Source organism: Trichoplax adhaerens, genomic scaffold (genome assembly GCF_000150275.1).
Source record: "Trichoplax adhaerens TRIADscaffold_9 genomic scaffold, whole genome shotgun sequence".
Lineage (NCBI taxonomy): Eukaryota > Metazoa > Placozoa > Uniplacotomia > Trichoplacea > Trichoplacidae > Trichoplax > Trichoplax adhaerens.
In genome coordinates, this window is record NW_002060951.1 from 1,592,343 (window position 1) to 1,612,945 (window position 20,603).

Below are 20,603 nucleotides of genomic sequence, written 5' to 3' on the forward strand. Positions count from 1 at the left end.
CTAGAGCTACAGACTTATATAGATTTTTTATTGTAATTAAATACCATCCAATAACTAATTATAAACAGTCATTACATCAGTTATTTATGAAAAATTCCGTAAAACAATAGGCCACTAATAGAGTTTGGATCAATATTTACATAGAGTTTTGCAGAATAGCGATGATGCGGAAAAACTTAAACGCCTATGTTGTTATTGTAAAATACATGATGGGAAACAAGTTCATTTACGATCGGTTCGAGCAAGATTCATACTTGAGGTGATGAAGGATAATTACAATACAAAAAGTAAGGTGTGCGCGAATATTAGTAATTAGTTGATCAAGAACATAATTAAATATAATCAAAATACAATATTGCCAGGCGGTAGCTGTTAGAGTTATAAAATAGATATTTAGCTAATGATGGGACACTTCCTAAGTACAGGATTGACAGGCCATTTATATAGTAGTAAAGTAGCGAATTCATCAGAGCTTAAAATTTAGTAGCCCTTGTTGAGATAGAGCAGTTAAATTTTACATCGTCAAATAAGGGTGCGAATCATCAGCACTCTAGGTATATCTACATTTTAGTAAAAATTACTTATTAATTTGATCTATTAGCTCAATAAAAAATTAATACTATAGATGATAAATAAAAGGCATTACCCGACTTTACGAGGTTACTATGCCAGAATCGGAAACATTTGAAGCTTTCAAGTTTATGCAATCAGTAGTTATAAATACTCGATAGTTGTTATGATATGATTTTAAGTTCTCCGAAGTAACCTATACCTGTGATTTAACTACTTTACAGTTTAATGACAACTAATTTGGTAATGATATTAACTTGTGTAACTATTTGATAACGAATTCAAAAACAAAGATTACTAAAGAAACTAAAATTTCTATGGCAGTTATGATTATGTAATAGGTTTCGAAGACGCGGATTTGCGCTGGTTGAATATCAGATCGTTGAATGTACATCATTTATACTTTCTAAATTTATTAACATGACTTTAACTGAACATATCCACTACTCACAAATTCGATGTATATTATTAGAACTGCAGCTGCAAGATTATACAATATCCTATCCAACTAAGTCTTTTGTATGAACGTACTACTTTATGAAGCCATAACATCTATCAGATTTTGTATAAACTCGCGATAGAAGTTCAGTTTGCGATAAAGTATTAATTTCTGTTGAACCTTTGATAATATTTTAATGAATATTTTTCTTGTAGTTACATCAATTGATTCTAAGCACGATAATAATACAAGCAATGGATACGACGGAGGAGAAATGAAGTTCTACAATAGTCGTGAAAACTGATAAATTGTAAATTATTAATTGCTATAATCAAGTAGTCATTAAGAGTATGTTTACAATTATGTATCACGTACAATTGCATCCTGAGAGATAAAATGGTTGTATAGATAATTAATCAAGTACACTTGTCTATAGTGAGTTAGTTATTTATGTTCTATAGTTAGGATATCGATTGCATTATAGTAGGATTATCTTTCTCAAAATAATTTAGCAATCGTGATAATATATTGAATTTTAGTTTATTAAATTTCAATTTATGTGTCCGCGTAATTACAGTTAGTGTATATTCATGTTCGTATTAGTGTTAGATTTAATTAAATCGATAATTTCAAGTGTAGAGCACTACAGTACAGTTGCATTCTAAGCGTGTTTGAATTATTCAAAATTAATAGTATACTGTAGACTTAACGAACTAATTTATTTTGTTTTCTTCAAGTTATCATCCCAATCCGGCCAATATTTTGCCTTCATTCTTTCACAATAATCAACAACATTTGTATATTCTTCTGTTATTAATTTAATCGTCCAATGATCAGGTGGCATAAACCAAATCAGTTCAGCCATGAAACCAAAGATGACTGCATCTATAGATGTTGGTTGATCTCCCATAAAGAATGGTTTGTTATCCAAAAATTCTGCACATGCTTTAATATCTTGCATAGCAATGCTTTGTATTTCTTCACCGTTATGCCTTCCAATTCCGTGTCCCCACATGTTTTTCAGCAGCCGACGACGTACAGTTAGCTTTGCGATCCATGACAATGCACTAGGTACTCCTAGCTCTTTTAATAGCCAAGGAAAATTATCTACCAAGCGTCCATAATTGATAGCAGCCCTATAATTAACAAAAGGAAGAGTATTAAGATCATGAATTAGATTCATTGATAAGAAATATTTTACTATAGTTTCCTAGCTAGTCATATAGTACAGTTGTCAGCATGATATAATAGAAATAACTTAAAATTATTTTGAACTATTAGGTTAACATGATTACCAAAAAGTATTTTCTTCAAGCATTTTTCGATAGGAATGAGCCATGGATTTATCTAGTTCACTTAAGTTTTTATCAAGATCGATGTTATATTTTTTATTGACATATTCAGTTATGAAAGCTGTATCACCCAATGGTTGGCCATCGATAACAACCCATGGAATTTTGCCATTTTTAGAAAATTTACCAGTTAAATCTGATTCATACTTGATGCCAGCCATTCTAAAGTAGGTTTCTAACTTCAATGCAAATGGAGATGCACTTGGGATAGTTGAGGCCCGCGGAAATTGATACATTAAAATAGCATTCTTGTCTTGGTTAGCTACAGCAGGCATATTGTTTAGGAATGCTTTACTTGCTTACATTTAGTTATCAAAAATGCAACGTTCCAATAAAGTTGATTATCAAGGATGCTTCAAGCAAAGTGATTAAGCGATCAAGTTCCTATTTATATATGCTCTTTTAGGGCAGAAACTGTCAATATAAATAGATGGATTTGTTGATAATGCTATTGTTGCCCATGATTATTGCATAGAGACAATTTATAGGGCGTGACAAAAGATTGCTAAAAAAATTATTTTTGAATAGCGATAGATGTCTTGATTTCGTTTACTCTTTCTTCGTGATGCAATCAAATTTTTATCAAATTGGGCACCATCGGACGTAAGTTAAAGGTAGTCTGTAGTTATACTTTGATACTATTATGTTTTTACAATGTTCGAAAAATTTACGGCTAAATTTGCACAATTGAATACAGTACAATTGAAGTAAATTTCAAAGTATTTGATGTTCGTATGACAAATCGTAATAGATTAGTTGCGGTAGATGAATTACGGCATTGATGCAAAACAAATCATTATCTTATGAAAGTTGAAACTAATTAATGAAATTATATAATGCACGCGAAAATTTATCGTGATATTTAGCAGTCTAAGTAATATTTCTCCAATTGTTCTCATTGGTGCCTCATAAGAACACAAGTTTGATAGCTACTATAAGATTTACTCAACCAATAATCTGGTATTACTAAACTTTTATAAACATTAAGTGGCTCGGAATTAAAGTTTCTGGATGCTATAGTTATCCAAATTAGGGCTATTATCATAGCTTTAAATAACTCCACCGTTAATATCAATACTCATTTAGCAAGGAAACAATTGTAATACAATCCTCGGCATGACACAGCAGATCTCATACAATTGGATCATCTAGCAACAACTGTCATCGTTATTAATGTACTCTCTCTTCTATTATTACACGTGACTTTCATTCTCATAATTATTATGGCATAATAAAGTGATCAAGAAGGAGAAAAAATTAGTTATTGACGTATATAAAACTCTAATTTTTGGGTCGATTAAGATAGCGATCAATAATTAGATACTAAATATAGCCTTGACATGGCCAAGAAAGATGATTGTTTATGAGTAAAACTCCATGAATTGAATATTCTAACCGTGATATATAGATTTACTAAAATATAAAATTAATCGAAAGCATATATTCTGTCGTTGGTATGTGATGTAAATAGGATAGTAACAATCGCAATAAAAATTTTTGAATATAAAATAACTAATTAAGAGAGATGATGTCACAAATATCTCCTACTTGTGAGCGATTAAACTTCTCTAGTTGCTATTACTCTCGTTGAACACTGGCTATTATGGTCGAGGTTAGAACTACTAGAAGAGTTTTAATGTTATAAAATACTTTATTGGTATAAGTCCGGGTTGCAGGCCCGTCTATTACGATCGGAATTTGGAACTGAACAAGCTATTAAAGCTATGGGATATACGTCGTACGTGTACTAGTTATAATGAATTTAGTGAATACTCTGATAGAAAGTTGATTCTTTCTTGTGATACTCTTGCACTATGCTTTTAACGACTCATTTTATAGGTAAAACAGGATAAGTGATCATTTCGGCTAACCATGTTAATGTTCATCATTTTCAATATCTTTGTATTAACTATTAATAGTAAACAAGTTACTATTCACTGAAAGATCACTGCTTTTCGATTTTTTGGCGCAAATCATTGTTTAAATTCTAAAAAATTATTTTACATAGAGTACAATGACATATATTATGCTACCATTGATCACTATCAACATTGTAACTGCTATGATATCTTTTATAGCACGATTCGTAATTATTTCTCTAAATTATCTTAACGATGTTATATTTATTTTATTCACAGAGACTTATTTATGTTCTGTAAGTTGTATAGAAAAAGCAAATGATATTTCTCTTAATCTATTTAATGTTTAAGAATTCACTACTGCTACAATCATTAATTTGCATAGGGCCATAAATTATTGCTGATCATCACACTCAAGCACCTTAACACCATTATATAATTATTACTCCTGTGTAGCCTCACAGTAGTCGATATGAATCTGTGATCCTATCAATAATGGCTACTGTGCTATTATTAGATTATTAAAAATGCTAACTCTCATGTACGTTTTATAGATGATATCACAATAACCGATTTCACGAATTAAGGTGATGTTGTAAAGAATATATTATTGATATGACGTTTGAACTGAATATTCCTAACTCACTATTTATCTTATTTGACTACATATTCGTATGTATAAGTCTATATATGTATACCTATAGCATGTATTCAGCAATATTAAATCATATTAACTTCGGAGATTTTTATTTAAGCAAGGCCGCGTTATAATTTTCATATCCTATAGATTTTAGTTAATAAATGAGTACAGAAATAACTGGTTTAATTACTGTTAAATTAACGGCTGTATACGTTAAGATCTCATATTTGCAATGGCAGGTAAAAATTATAAACTAAACAAGTCTATTAACTTTGTATATAGCGAGATTCGCTTAAATCCAAGATATAATTGTTAGAAGCATTTACACTGATAAAGCTCTATATACTGTATGTAGATCCGATTGTAATATTTAAAGGGAATCACATTCATTACTTTTAGCAAATAGAAAGAATTGAAATAGTAAGACTGTAATAAGGGTTTAAGATACTATAATTGATTAGAATAGAGCGCTTTGTAGCTATTTTTTGTCAGCCTTAAGGTTTGCTGAGAATGGTAAAAATAGTAGTTTTGCCTGTCAGAGTTAACGTACATGAGCTTTAATTCTCAATGAAATTATATTAAAAATAAGTTACAAGTCTTAGGAATGAATACCCTATCATGCGTTATAAGTTGCTTAATTTCAAGACTGGATTTAATTCACGGAATGAATAATTTTATTTAAATTAAATAAAGAAGCATATTAAGACATAGAGCCAATTGTTTACTCTCAAATAAGGTAGTGATGTACAAAGATTCATCCATATTAATTTTCTGGAAATTGAATTAGAACTGAATTGACTTTACAATGGAACATTACAACAAGTCAAGTACTTCTGAACTTGTATACATACACTGGATATCACTATTGTCCATAAGAGCTGAGACTAACATATATAGCTAGCTTATAGTTGTATGACAACTGCGGTGGTTGATGACATCTTTTCGAAATATCCTAAGAAAAAACTCTGTGGAATAAATTAATTCACTCACTCCTGCTATTTATACATATATAACGATATCTATCTCCTTAAGTAAATCCTTTGGACCATATGGAGCACAAATAGGTGCTGTGACATAGACTTAACATAATCATTCAATATATAATAATTTCAGAAATGCTAATTACCAAGTGCTATGTTTAATAATATTATCGTAGCTCCATGGACGAGCACTTACCGTGCATATTATGAATTTTATTACAGCTATTGGTATACATAACAAAAGGTAAAAATCGCCCACTATTTGAGTTCTTCGATGTAGCTTTTAGTGCTTTAAATGTCAGACATACGTATTTGGAATTGCTTTTACTATAAACTCCCTTTGCTTGTTAATAAGATAAAATAGAATTAATTTAGTTGTATGAAGTTAGCTTGGAAACAGATATGACCATATTAGTACTACAGTATCTTGCTATAGTTCATGTTGATACTTGAAAACCGAACTAATAAATTCAGCGAAAATTTTATCAGAATAAGTTGGACCGAATGGAAATAGTCCTTCCATAAACCCAATATGACCACCATACTTAGTTACTACTAATGCTAGAGGAGTTTCTGCGTTGCATTTATTAACAGGAATCGCTATAAGAAAATGCATTTATGGAAAATTAACTTTTAGTTTAGGGAAAAACATCGAGATCGTGAAAGAATTGATCAGATATAACTGGGATTATATCATAATATTTTTATATACCATCATGAGGCGAAAAAGGATCGTCCTTTGAATTAATGCATAAAACTGGTATCGTAAGATTGGATAATTTTTTACTAGGGGATCCAGCCATATGATATTCCTCCATGTCAGAGAATCCAAAGACTGGTAGCTTATAATGCTGGTCAATTTCCCTCATTGAGTTCGCCTACATAAATCATGTTAAAATATTAATAGTTAGCTTTCATTATTTAAATTTTTGCTATCTAGTATCATATTAGATAGAGAATCGTTACAGCAGTGCAATAGTTTATTTGTTCTACCCTATAGACTTCGTCTAAGTTAAATGAATGTTGTTCTCTTATAGATAGCAGAAAGTCTTCATTTCTGATTGTATATAAAAATAATTAGTTAAAATTCTGAAATTTATCTAGAAAGACCATTAAAATACGACATAAGCTACATGATTCATAAATAAGTATCGTAAATTAGGCTGCAAATGCAATACTAGGACTTACTTTTTAAACATTTTCTGCAACCTACGTGTACAATGGCGGTTGTATAATATTTGATTGACCGGCTGTTCTAAAGAATCCATCGATTTAGCAATGTCCCAACCTGCTGAAGATACATATGCTGCTACAATGGGTTTGGATGCTTGATCTTTAGCTAGGTAATTTAGTAGGATAATCCTAAATATCGTGCAGATTAGATTAAGTATGTTAGCGTAAATCTGTCATCAAGTACCAGTATTTACAAATAAACAGATAATTCGGTTTCATTGTATCGAATTGATCAGCATAAATGGAATCTACTACAGATTTAATGATTAGTTAATAATATGATGATTATAATTATAATTTTTATTGATTAATTAATGATCATTTACCCTCCTAATGAAACACCAGCAGCTATTAGCGGGGCATTTGAGCACCTCAATTTAACATGGTTAACAACTAATTCGACATCTTTTGAAAAAGGAGGACAAAATGTACGCGGAGTCTAATGTTGTAATATTGAGGGTATAATTAAATAGTTTGCTTAAATAATTATCACAAGATCAAGAACAAGTTCTAGAAAGAACTGTAAGTGAATTCATTTCATTGCACATGAGGTTTAATGATACTGCAAATAAATTTTATAAGATAATGTGCTACTAATATCAATTTAGAGAACGTTTAATTGTTCTCTGTACTTAAAAATAATTGAAGGTTATTCTATAGGATTATCGATAATTTTGCAGTACATGTAATCTTTATTTTATGATCAAGTAACTTATAACCGAAAAGTTGAATTAATGCAATACGGTACGTTGCGCCTGCCAATATTTTATTAGTACCTGTAACTGTGCTCCACCAAGACCGCGATTGTTAAATACTACCGCCCTGTAAGATTAGATTGAGAACTATGTTTAAAAAACCAGATGATTATGAGTCATTGTAATGCTTGTGTTATTAAACGTATTATAATAATAATGAATAGACCAATGTGGGCGAAATAGCTACTATATTGATTACGAAATATGGAAGATAACTAATCCTTCTGTAAAGCTACACAAGTATTAGCATGCCATCACTTCATACTATATTATAATTATATGTTGCTATCAGGGCAGATTAATTGCAGGCGTAGCCGAGCGAAAGAGTTAAAAATATTTTTGCTATGCATTTCTAACCTGTAGCCTTGCAAGTTTGTCAGATGTACCAGTTGTTTGATGTAATTAACGTGGCTATCACCTATAGTCGAGTGATTATAGCTTAAACTTTCAAAGTCAAAATGAATTTAGACGATACAGTATAATCGCTAAATACCGCTTAAAGTGTTCTATAAACAATCGATTTTTATATGAGAATCATTATGACTAATAATTTTTACTTGATAAAAGATTAGTAATGAGGTGTTATACAGTGTTATAATAATAATTTATGACTTAAACAGATATAGCTGACAGGAAGAAATCGTAAGGAACTTCCTATCTAATCAATAACTACCTGTAAGACCAGGGAGAATCAAAACGGTTGGTTTATCTTTAGTTGTGTATTCTTCATTATTTGGGTCTTCTGACCAATCTAAATAGATTAGGCCACCATCATCCGTTATGAACTCCTCTCTTTAAATTGAGAATACGATATATTTAGGTGATTGCTATGGCTCGTATAGAATAAAGTACGTTAGTGGACTGTGGATGATGACGAGAAGGTGAAGTACGGTATTGGCTCTTATACCAATTACTAAAATTTGTTCGTATTGCCAATACTTTAGATATCTAATATTTTCAACTTCATTCTAGATAATTTATATTGTCAGAAAAAGAGGCAAAGAGTGCTACACTTACCGGTCCTTATTCTAATTATTTTTATTACATTGACGCTCACGAATTACTTACTAGATACTCGTAGTTAAAATCAAAAATCTTCTGCTTAAACAATATTTTCAGCCCGATAAACACGACTGGCATAGTGTAGTCTAGACCGCTTAAAACATAAGTCTGATTCTGTGTTGACACTTACTCGAAATGGCGGAACAATACCGTACAGCTGGGAAGTATCCCCCATTTATTCCTACCATTTTTTTACCTTAACATAGGTAATTACGTACATATGGTTTTAAGAATGTATACTAAAAGCCAAACTTGAGTAACGTAACCATTGTTGTAAAACTGATTAAGCTAATGTTTAGGAAATGAATTAAGCAATTCCAAAAATTTTTGCTATATCATTTAGGGATGAGTCTAACCTTAAGTGTTGAACATATCCTAATATTCTAAGCTGTCGGTCGATTTGTATTAAATAATGATGATAGTTTGGTAGTTACTACGGTTAATATACCCACCAATGTAAATTACTGTACCGATATGGATTGATTTCCTAGCAAATACTTGTAATAATTTAATTGCATGATAATTAGTGCTTTAGAATTGTGATCAAGTATTATCATCAAGGTTTTCGGAATGATGTCTATGTCAGTGGCTTTCAGCATGCAACCACTATTTGAAACTGTAGTGGCTAAATTGTGGAGGAAGGCTATTTTAATATATCATATCGGAAATGATATAGAAATGAATAGCTAACTATTTCTAATAATACAATAATTTAAGGCATCTAATCGTGCAGATCCTCAAGCATAAGGCCAATATCAGATTTGAATTGCTAGATGGACAGTTGGTATTATTTTGCTAAAGACACGCTTAGTTGATCTTGTAATAGTAGTTAATAGGTATCAGTACGTTCAAGCGCTTTATCCAGTATCAGAATATGTTTATAATAATTATATATATCTAATGTATGTTAAAGTTCGCTACTAGATTATGCTATAAAGTTCCGTTGATGAGGGGTATCATGCAGATGGGAATATTACAGGCTTCTAGGTATAACTAATATAAGAAGTTGTGATAATATAGCGACAGAGTGATGTTTACAGCGTACTACTGCGTAATAATAAAGTACAAGGTACGGTACTGGTATAGGGTAGAAAATGAGTTCTATTATAGCGTTTTGTATACGGACGGATATTGTAGGATATTATAAATCACAAAATAGCCGTATCATTGCATGATCACAGGGCTACTTATTTTAAGTAAATGATTAAAATCGTTTCACCTCACCATTTATGCTACTTGAAGCAGTAATATCGTAGATTTTGAACTTCAGTACTTAGAAAACGCATTGCAAAGCCATTCTTTACTATATACTATTTTAATCAATCACGAATAAATATTTCATACTGTGATATATACCAATCACGAAATTCCAAATTTTAGAAAAATAAGGGCTTTATTGAATCTTATACAAAGATTAACTACACAGCTCTACTCTAGCCGAATACTACTTCTAAAGACTTCTAGAACGAACTAACAGAATAATCTAAAGTTGCATGCTTTTATACTTTCCGTAGCATTCGCAGCTACAATCCGCATGGCAACCTTTTACCTTATTTTACACATAGTTAAATTATTCTTAGTAAGACTATTCTACTGCGGAGCATCATTAATCCAATATGGATACGACTACAGTACTTACGTAGACATTATTCACACCAGCCAAAGTACAATGAGTTAACCATATCCTAATATATGATTTACAGTTCTATTTTTACCTATAGCCATATTAGTAACTCAACAGCTTACTGTATATAGCCATCTGTACTCTAGCATAGAGTCTCTACCACTACAGTCTATAGTTACAGCTACCAAATATCTCTTAGGATAAATATCTACCGTACATTATACTACACATGGCTAACAGTCTACAATCACAATACTAAGTTACATTACACATACCCTGTAGATAATTTACGAGTACTACAAAATTGTCTTATTATGCTGCTTAAATCACCTAGCAACATCATACAACTTTTTATTGCAAAATTTGTTTCCATCATCTCGCAGTAAATATCTATCAATTTAATACAAGTTTTATGCTTTACTCTGATTAATATGTACCCTTTCTTGACAACTAGAAATCACCACATTCCCATAGTTTGTGTGCCTAAATTAACAGAAAGATCTAGACTACTTTCGCTCAAATACTTCGGTTCATGATAATTAATTATTAATAAACGTAGACAATAATTACTTTCACATTTGCAATCGATCAGACATCTAAAGGTAGTAAAAGTATAAATACTCGTGTTAGATATATACGCTTTTAAATCTTAGTGCACGATGCAAATACACAGGCTCCTATGTGACCATTACCAAAAAATAAAGTATGTCCAAAGCAACAAGTAAATTTCTACAAAAATCCAGGATACTGTACGAAAGCTATCTTTATCTTATATAGATATTGTCACGAAGTGACTTTCACTAACTAATGTTTATCTTACTTTTATCAGGTAACATACTTTAGCATTTGTTCGAAAATACTGTTATTTGTGACGCTATATACATACTTTTACAGATAAATGTATAGTTTTGTGATAATATCTATGTACTGATAATTCATTTTTACGTAAATTGACTGGTCTTTTTCAATAAAGTTCGGGTTTAGTTTTATCTAAGAGAGACTAATAGTGTTACTATTCCTCCTGACGATAGGAGATCGTTAGTATTTAGAGTCGTACTTTAGGTAGATATCCGAGAGAACAATCTGGCAGTAGACTAGTAGCTGTAGTTATTATGTAATAATTCAAGTTTCACACGTTACAAGTTTCGACTAGTAACAATTCATATATATACAAAAAATTTCGACTACATTAGTGAAAGCTCCACAATCTTATATAATTACGATGCTTAAAAATTAAATGGAATTTTTTGACAATCGGCATAGAAATGAAATAAATTCCAGACTTTATAAGAAAATTTTTAATTTGTGAAAAATCTAGGAAATAATTTATCATCAAGTTGAAAATAAGATTTTGCAACTGCGTTCCCCGTTCCACAAATCAATCATCGGTATGGTCATCTGAAATTTCAGCTAAGCTGAAATGATAAATTTTATGTATTAATACGTATAATACATATAATAATCGATATGCCTATAATATTTGAAATTAATGTTCTTTTAATAACGTATCTTCTTAAAAATGAAACAATAAACACAGTTTCTTTTTTATTTCACTTATTACATAACTTATGCTCGTCTAACTACTAAGGACTATCTCTAGAAAATCTCTTAACTATCCAAATTATTATAGCAATATTCACGATTTATGTACAATTAGTAACAGAATGATTTTCCTTCAAATACAATCGTATCTTACCAATGAAGTCACAAAATCATATGTAAATTTACTATTGCACTATCAATTCGTAACTCTTGCTCCTAATTAAAGCGTCACAATATTAATCTTACAATACCATTTATACCTCAGCATCTTAATATAAATATCTGGTTAGTCTTGCTACAATAGGTGCTGTAATCAACTTTTACAAATAGACACCTATACAATCTTACAATTACACATACAATTTATCTATTTTTGTATAATCTAACAATCTTAGTCTTACATATACTTGGGGCTATATCACAGTTCCTTATTGCTTGAAGCAATTGATTTTATGTCTTTCTATTATCAGAAGTCTCTTTTTGAGTCCCGTCACACTCTAATACTCATTTATTTATTTTTACAATATCTTTCGCGATTTTTAGCTCCATCGAGCTGCTTTCATCATCATCTTTAAGATATGCAGGGTTTTCCTCTATTTCTTCAATGCTAGGCAACTTTTCGTATGTCCCAGAATCATCTATTACTTTAGTTCTACAAAGAAGATATAGTATTTTATGTACAAGTATTTCGGAACCCTCATTTGTATATTTTTAATATTGAATAAGAACTTAATGTTCATTCATATAATAAATTAGATAATACTTACGAATTTACTGATTGCCATTTCTTTTCAAATATAATGTAAACAGTAAAAATCAAGAGCTGAGGAAGGAAACAAAACGATATAGTATTAGTTTTTGGATATCGCAATGCGGCTTATTGCATTTAGTTAAAGGTAGATTACACTTCTTACCAACAAGAGAGTGACAAAACCAAATATCTAATACGAGAATAAAAAACAACACATTTTGTAAGTATAACATTTGCTCGATATTTAAGCTAATAACGCCGAATTTATATAGTGAAATTATTTTAGAATTGAAATATCATAGTAGAAAGAAATAGGTAAATTATACTTATATAAAGTTTTAAGCATTTAGCTTAGTCATTATGTATTTTTCATGTAATAGATAAGAAAGTATTGAGATATATAGGTCCTGTATATTTTCATCAGATACATATTAATAATATAACTAAAATTTAGCGTGCAGTACCAGAATGTTAATTAGAATATAACAAGCGATAGTACCTATATTCAATAATTTTACTGTAACGATACTTTCAAGTTTCATCGAAAACATGCAGTATTGTAATGTGGGATTTTACTAAATATATAGCGGTATATGATGAATCGGATGATATATACTGTATCTAAATGAACGATTCACTTACCGAAGCTGTCCATGAATAACCTATCGTTGGAATAGAAGTTAAAGTAGATCCGACACTTGGGCCACAGATCATTCTGAAATAGAGTAGATTGATTAGTAATTTTTATCGCAGATCTTCCTAAACTTCTACGGTTGAAGTAAACAATTGTATGTTAATCGCCCACCCTAATGAGCGTGAGATCTGAAGTAATCCAGATACCGAGGAATATACACCAAGGTCATCTCCGATATCGGTTTTACTATTATTTAAGGGAATATTAATAAATCTGTTAGAAACATATTTTAAAATTTATTGTATTTAAATCTATTTTATTTTCTGATTGATATAGCTTATGAATTGCAGTTACTAGCACAATTTTTACTTGCACTTAAAGAAATTTGTCGTTTACACTATAGCTAAAGAGAATTGTTAAAATAAATCTTTTGAATGCTACTTTGAATTTTGAGCTAATATTATTCTTTAAAAGAAACAATGATTGATGATATTGTGAGGGTTTTATGTGATTAAGTAGCTAACCTCGCGTATTGCACCACCTCAGCACTGACTGGCATCATTACTGCACCAAGGCTGACACCAATTATGGAAGTACCAACTATAAAATGCCACAATTTGCTATGTGGAAGATTGTTATGTGAATTAGATGTGTAATAAATGAATATACAGTAGACAATCGATCATATTGCGGAATTAGCAAATGAATATTACGTATATTTTAGAAATTATCATATCTAATATTTGTAATCTAGTGAAATGACGAAATTAGCAAATATGACAACTCTTACGGTTGAATGTGCCAGTATGGAAAAGATGCATTAAGCTGTAGCCCTACTACAGCTAGGAATAATCCAGATATAATAAATTTTCGATAGCCCTAGCAATAAACTAAAATTGTTACAATTCTAAATGTCTGTTGTGTCTAAATATACTAAAATTTTGTTATTTTTATGCACTGATATTTACTCATATCGAGCGGTATATGATTTAAATGATAATATAAGAACCACTGTAAATGGTACGTTTTTATAATTCTATAATTAATGGAAGATATTGCAATGTGAGCTTACAAAATATTCAGCAGCGAAGCCAACAATCATGCCAGTTATTGCGTAGAAAACCGCTATTAGCAACAATATTGTCGCTGATTTCACGATACCCACATGAAACTATACAAAGAAGTTAACGGTATAATTAATCATTAATATTTATCAGCTTATAATGCATGTTAATTATGCATTATTTCTATTAAGAATCGCCTTAATTGAGGATTCGAGGTTCAGAACATAAAATTAATATCATTTATCATAGTTATATATAATTTATATCTACAGAATATGTTATCCTTTTAGTATTAAAGAACGGATAGTATAAGATGACGAGTGAAGATTATATAACTCGTAATTTAAAAGAGATAACTCCAAGCTTACGATTTTCAAATACACAGAATAGTTAGTTTCCAAAAAAGATTGAGTTGATACGGAAATAAATACTCCTAAACCTATCGTATATTAATAGAAGTTAAATTTAGATATAACTATGCATTGGCTAAAAGAAAATATTATCTGCTCTACTCATATACCTTTAATTCGTGTTTTATATAATTCAATCATTTCATAGCTTACATAATAAGATAATATAAGGACTTTTAGCTAACTTAATCATTGACTTCCACGGCGCTGCACGCTTATCTTTTAGAAATAAATTGCAAATTTAATTGATTTTAGCATTGAAATCATACATAAAGTAATAATCTATACTATCAATTAATTCTACTGATACTTAATTAGGAGTTGTTCTTGAACTCACCACCAACATTTGGTAGAACACAAGTGGCTAAAGATGCAGCTACAATTGTAATACCGCCTATAACATTATACGGTAAAGGGTATCCGCCAGCCTAGTGTTTTAAATGCAAGTAATCGAATTATTCAAGTTAGTCTTAAAAAATTATAACATCGCACAAGCCAACACAATTAGCTTTAAGTTAGAAGATTCGTTTTTTGTATTGGTATAAGTTCTTAGTAGAGAAACAAACATGATATAAGCCAGCTCCTATAAGAGGTCCAATAGCGTATCCAATTCCTGCGAAAGTTTCTAGGAAGCCCTATATTTCATGAAATCAGTATAATATGTTAACTAGAACATTTCTGTTTCGCAATTTGAATGAAAATTGCAATGAATGTTTTATTTCATTTTAATTATTTTAATCTGTGTATATTTTATTTCGTACAAATAGCGCTATATATTTATTATACTAAATTTTCTTAATGTCTTGAAATTGAAAATGTTAATCGATGCTGATAGCTATAATATATATATATATATATGAAACGATTGTAGGAAGATAAGGATCTATAACTACTGAGAATAAGGCAAACCTTAGCAGACGCAATATTGTCACGATAAATGACCATCACTGTCGACTCAACAACGACATCTTGCATGGATGCTCCGGTACCTTGAAAGAATTGAAGAATTATTGCCAAGACTAAGAATGTTATTCTGTCGTAGATGTAGCATAAAGCTCTAAAGAATAAAAATTTCAAATCATATTTAATTTTATTTGATTTAGTAATTGCTATAAAATAGTCTATAATCAATTAAATGAATATAAAGATTAGTAATTTATTAATTTGAAGTAATAAAAATTACCCAAGAAGAATAACACAACCGCCTTCTAAGGTCATTCCAGCCCAAAACATGTGTTTTGCTCCAGTAGATGGTAACTATAAAATATGATGTTTGTATTAAAAATAAGAACTTCTAAAGTTCGAAAGTTTACTAGGTAAGTGTTGTACATTAGACGATTTTTAATTTTATCTTTACTAGTATTTAGACTAATTATTTTTATACTTTTTAATAAATCAGACAATATCGACATGTGCTGAAGTTATTAGTGCGATTAAAGTTTAACGTGCTTGTAAATTTAATTAGATAGCAAAAAGATGTAATAATAAGATTCTGAGGGTTGAAAGCTTAATTATACATTATGCTTGATGTTTTTAATTTGCGGTCGTTACAGATCAAATTTACAATTTATATGCTTACCAAAATAGACCAGAAGGATGAAGTGATAAACCCAGCAAAAGGAGACATTGCTAGAACGATACCAACTTCAAATATTCTTAAACCATGTTTAATCGCCTAAATGGCAAAGGAATAAAAGTTAAAAGCTAGGATCTACGGTAACTGAAAAATGAATTGATTTCAACCATCGGACCCAAAATGTGAAAAGTACGTTGGAGTAATCACAGTTTGTGTGATAGTATTTATGTGATTATTTCCGTAGAGAATGATGCAATGACAAGATATTTACGTGATTATTTCCATAGAGAATGATGTAATGACAAGATACCGATACTTGTATAGCATTATTCAGGTAATTTTGATACTTCCACAAATAAATACTCTAGTCCAGTAGCGTTAGATTGGAAAATTTTTATCGTCAAACTAGATTATTTAGAGATGTAGCACTCTCTGAGATCATAATTTAGAAAGCGTGACTGTACTTTATTCCGTTACTACAATGATTTATAATTGATTAAGTTAACTTACAACACGAGGAAAAAATGACACCGAAAAGCTATAGGTCATGCCCCAGAGGATATGAATAACGCAAAGCGTGATCATTATCATGGTCTTTCTCCGCGTTGACTTCATTTTATTATTCGTCATTTCGCTTTCTTTCATAATGGTAGACATATATTACAATTTTTAAATCTACCATGTAGAAAGAAAAAAATCATTAAGCTTTACACCTAGCGCTGCTAATATAGTTTTAATCAACAAAAAATAACCGATGTAAAAGTGTATAGCCCGCTAAATTCTTAAACGATAATGTTATATTGCGTTTTGGTACTTTTATAAAATCGAAGACGGATTTATCTGGATATCATTTTTATATTCTTGAATACAGTCAATTATATTAATATAGCGTATAAAAAACTTTTAACTAATTGTGATAGAATCGGCAAAAGACAAAACTTTTTATAATGTACACGTATTTTTCAGCACTGTATCGATAGAATATTATGGAAATAGTTAAAAGACGCTTAATTTATTTTAAATAATTTTGTATTTTCTGATTAAATTACAAATATTTAGCCCCTTTTATCTTCTAAACTAGACTCAATTCGAACTATAGCAGTTTTTTTTTTAAAGCTGAAAAATTTAAAATGTATAGGAGATGCAAGAACAGAGTGAAATATAATAATCTGTAAAAATTATGCTTGCAACAGATGTCCTTATTGGGTAATTGAAAGTATGTTTCGATATGAAACTGTATCAGCTAAATATGCTCTAGGATTAATCGTAACATAAATCGCATGTAATTATCTGAAGCAACTTCATGTTTTAGTAATTGTAGTTTATGCACTGTAAATTTTACTTTATCACCTAAAGTTCATCATATAAGAGATGTATCATGAAGTATAATATAATTTGTTTGCATTTACTCAATTCGAAGCATGGGCTTGAACTCACAAACGTTTTACTGATAGATAGCACTTTCTTGTCATAAAATCTTTCTTTTTAAATAAATATTAATCTATAAGATGAAGCGGACTTCGACTGAATACATCACAATTATAAGCTAGATCACGGCTTATACACGTATATGCTTAAATTCATTAAAATATAAGATAATTCTAATTACCTCGATACCTGATTTTCTACGAAACATCGAGGCTTAAATTTATTAAATCGATCATCTTGGACATGTCTACGGCATCTCCGAAATTATTGTTAACATCTTGACGACTAATTTACTGTGATTAATTAATTTATCGGATGTAAGTAAAGTCACGTTATTACGCCAAAAATGAAGTCGGACCGTACACTCCTTACTAGCCTGTAATACAATTAAATAGTCAGTCCCTAGAGACTAAAGGGCGGCGATGAAGCATTCATCGTAACAAACTACATATTTTTGATATTTTCTATGGAGTAACTATTTAATGGAAAAATTGCTCATTCATTTATAAATTTTCAGCCACAAAATCGTTCATATCATCATTCTACGTGCTTACCTCTATATATAAATAACTCTAATCAAATATGATCGCAAAGCTACAAAGAATGTTACTTTTATTCTTATGTTCTTGAGTAAATAACTCAGTCAATACGCTAATTTTACGTAGATTTTGGAGGCTAATTAACGAATTTCGTAATCTTTTCCAAGTCTAATTAAGAATCTGGTGTAAACTCAGACTTCTAACGTGGAAAGCTACCATAAGATGTTAAGTTCTAGTAAAAGTCCAAACTTTCCATTTGGAGAAATAACCTAAGCCTACTTTTTATAGAGACTCTTTATTAAGTTAAAGAAGGTAATAGTAATTGTATTGCAAAGATCATTCTTATATAACAATGTACAATGATAATGAGGCCTTATTGAGGTTTTTCCATAATAATAAAGAAAAGATGCTAAATATATATTAAGGATCTTCAAAACATAATTACGGTCTAGAATAATGTAATACCATGTCTTGCATCATACAGTAAACTACTACAAGAATCGATCACCGGCATGTTTGAGAGGTTTAGTCTTAAAATGTAAATTAAACTACTGTATTGATTCCACGTTTCCTAGATAATTATACATCGTAAAGTTTACATTCTTAGCTATCATAAAGCGCTAGTGAGTTTTTTTGCGGTGCACTACTGTAGGTTAATAGCTATTAGTGGTTATTTTTGTGTCTAATTACTTACATGAAATAACAACAATTACTACTATAATAAAAGTAAGAATACTTTCAACGGTTAATATTAAGTGTTAAAATAATGATATTTGGGTAATCATTATAATTCCTGAATATTAACAGAATGCTAAAGATTCTGTATCTAATACATAATCATTATAGCACCTATATACAGATAAGTTGAGCAACTCTATTTTCAGTTAACAGAGTGTTTGAATAGTTCATTGAAGGTAATAAACTACTTGTAGTCTTATTGTTATGAGAAATACGAAAGTGATTTATTGGTGTCAAAACAGGATTGCATTCTAATCGATCAGCATTAGTTCAAATTATAAAATTTCAAGACGTAAAGAGTACCAGAATCATTACATTAACTTCTACTTTAAACTTGAAATCACCCGTAAGAGTGTATGCTCTAATAACTACAGTCAAAATAGAATAACGCACTATTACTTAAATTTATCTATTGTAATGTCGGATTATTTAAGTATGTTTACCACAAGATGAATTAGCTTTAAACTGCATCAATTTATAGAAAAGCGGCAATCAATTTATACTATAAGACTAAGTGGATAGCTTACGAGTGATGCTAATAAATAGGGATCAAGTTACTTGCACTATCGTCAGCATAGCTATTTATGACTCGTAAATCTATTATACAGGTTCATGAATAATTATAATTAATGCAAAATTAAATGCTGAACTAATATGATAGTACTATAAATATCAACGTTGAATATTTCATATATAGGTAGACGCGTATTAATCTACTTATTTATTTTTACTTTCTGTCTATTGCTAGTTCCTGGTAAATTGTAATAAATTACATGACTTTTAAAATGGTTCAATCATAAATTATGCTACGATACAATATTTGGTACATTAAGGGGTAAAACCATTGATCTGTATGTTCGTAACACTTGCCGATAAGATATGTAATGTTATTAAATTACTACACAAGTGTAGCCTAAAACTTCAATGGCGAGCTGCACGCTAATCTATTACATGGTATACCACTACAATAGTCTTCAAAACGTCTAATATAGTTGTCTGTGCTTATGGAATTGGATATTATGAAAAATTTTCTACTGTAAGTTATTTATAGTTCAACGATCCATATTTCATGCAAAGGAATTTTATAAACTATAGTGTTCGTGGTAATCTTACAGTGCTTCGATTTTATATCTATCCTGGATTTATATTGTAGTCAAAAGGGTATCAAAATAAATTGTCGGGTTTTTGATTAAATACTAAATTTATTTGATAAATCTAATAGCAATTAGTTACTGCTGTTATTAAATTAAATTAAAATATCATGATTTGATAAAATATATTAATTCAACTTTGTAGTATTCTTAAACTTCAGCAGTTATTGCTGAAACGATCAATGCACCACGTTAACATTCGATGTATTGATGGAATTTAAAAATAGCGGTTTCATATTGTCTATGTCAATAATTT

The 20,603-nt window shown here is 30.1% G+C and overlaps 3 protein-coding genes across 3 annotated transcripts; all 3 read right to left on the reverse strand.

Annotated features, from left to right (window-relative positions):
- Positions 1 to 1,727: 1,727 nt before the first annotated feature.
- TRIADDRAFT_28825 (uncharacterized protein) lies at positions 1,728 to 2,636 on the reverse strand (the record flags this gene model as incomplete). Its single annotated transcript, XM_002115085.1, has 2 exons — positions 1,728 to 2,145; positions 2,305 to 2,636. 2 exons carry the CDS (start codon positions 2,634 to 2,636, stop codon positions 1,728 to 1,730), a joined length of 750 nt encoding a protein of 249 aa, XP_002115121.1.
- A 3,634-nt stretch (positions 2,637 to 6,270) lies between these two features.
- On the reverse strand, positions 6,271 to 8,622 carry TRIADDRAFT_28467 (uncharacterized protein; the record flags this gene model as incomplete). The annotated part of the gene is made up of 8 exons (XM_002115086.1): positions 6,271 to 6,440; positions 6,553 to 6,718; positions 6,834 to 6,870; positions 7,029 to 7,202; positions 7,400 to 7,512; positions 7,850 to 7,895; positions 8,186 to 8,246; positions 8,499 to 8,622. Coding segments are annotated over 8 exons (891 nt in total), but the record flags the coding sequence as incomplete, so codon positions are not given.
- A 3,938-nt stretch (positions 8,623 to 12,560) lies between these two features.
- On the reverse strand, positions 12,561 to 17,121 carry TRIADDRAFT_58954 (uncharacterized protein; the record flags this gene model as incomplete). Its single annotated transcript, XM_002115087.1, has 16 exons — positions 12,561 to 12,708; positions 12,824 to 12,879; positions 12,971 to 12,997; positions 13,450 to 13,522; positions 13,613 to 13,714; positions 13,966 to 14,061; positions 14,232 to 14,320; positions 14,514 to 14,612; positions 14,874 to 14,944; positions 15,069 to 15,134; positions 15,253 to 15,343; positions 15,482 to 15,550; positions 15,825 to 15,972; positions 16,099 to 16,172; positions 16,495 to 16,590; positions 17,002 to 17,121. The coding sequence occupies 16 exons, from the start codon at positions 17,119 to 17,121 to the stop codon at positions 12,561 to 12,563; spliced, it is 1,425 nt and encodes a 474-aa protein (XP_002115123.1).
- Between the last annotated feature and the right edge of the window lie 3,482 nt (positions 17,122 to 20,603).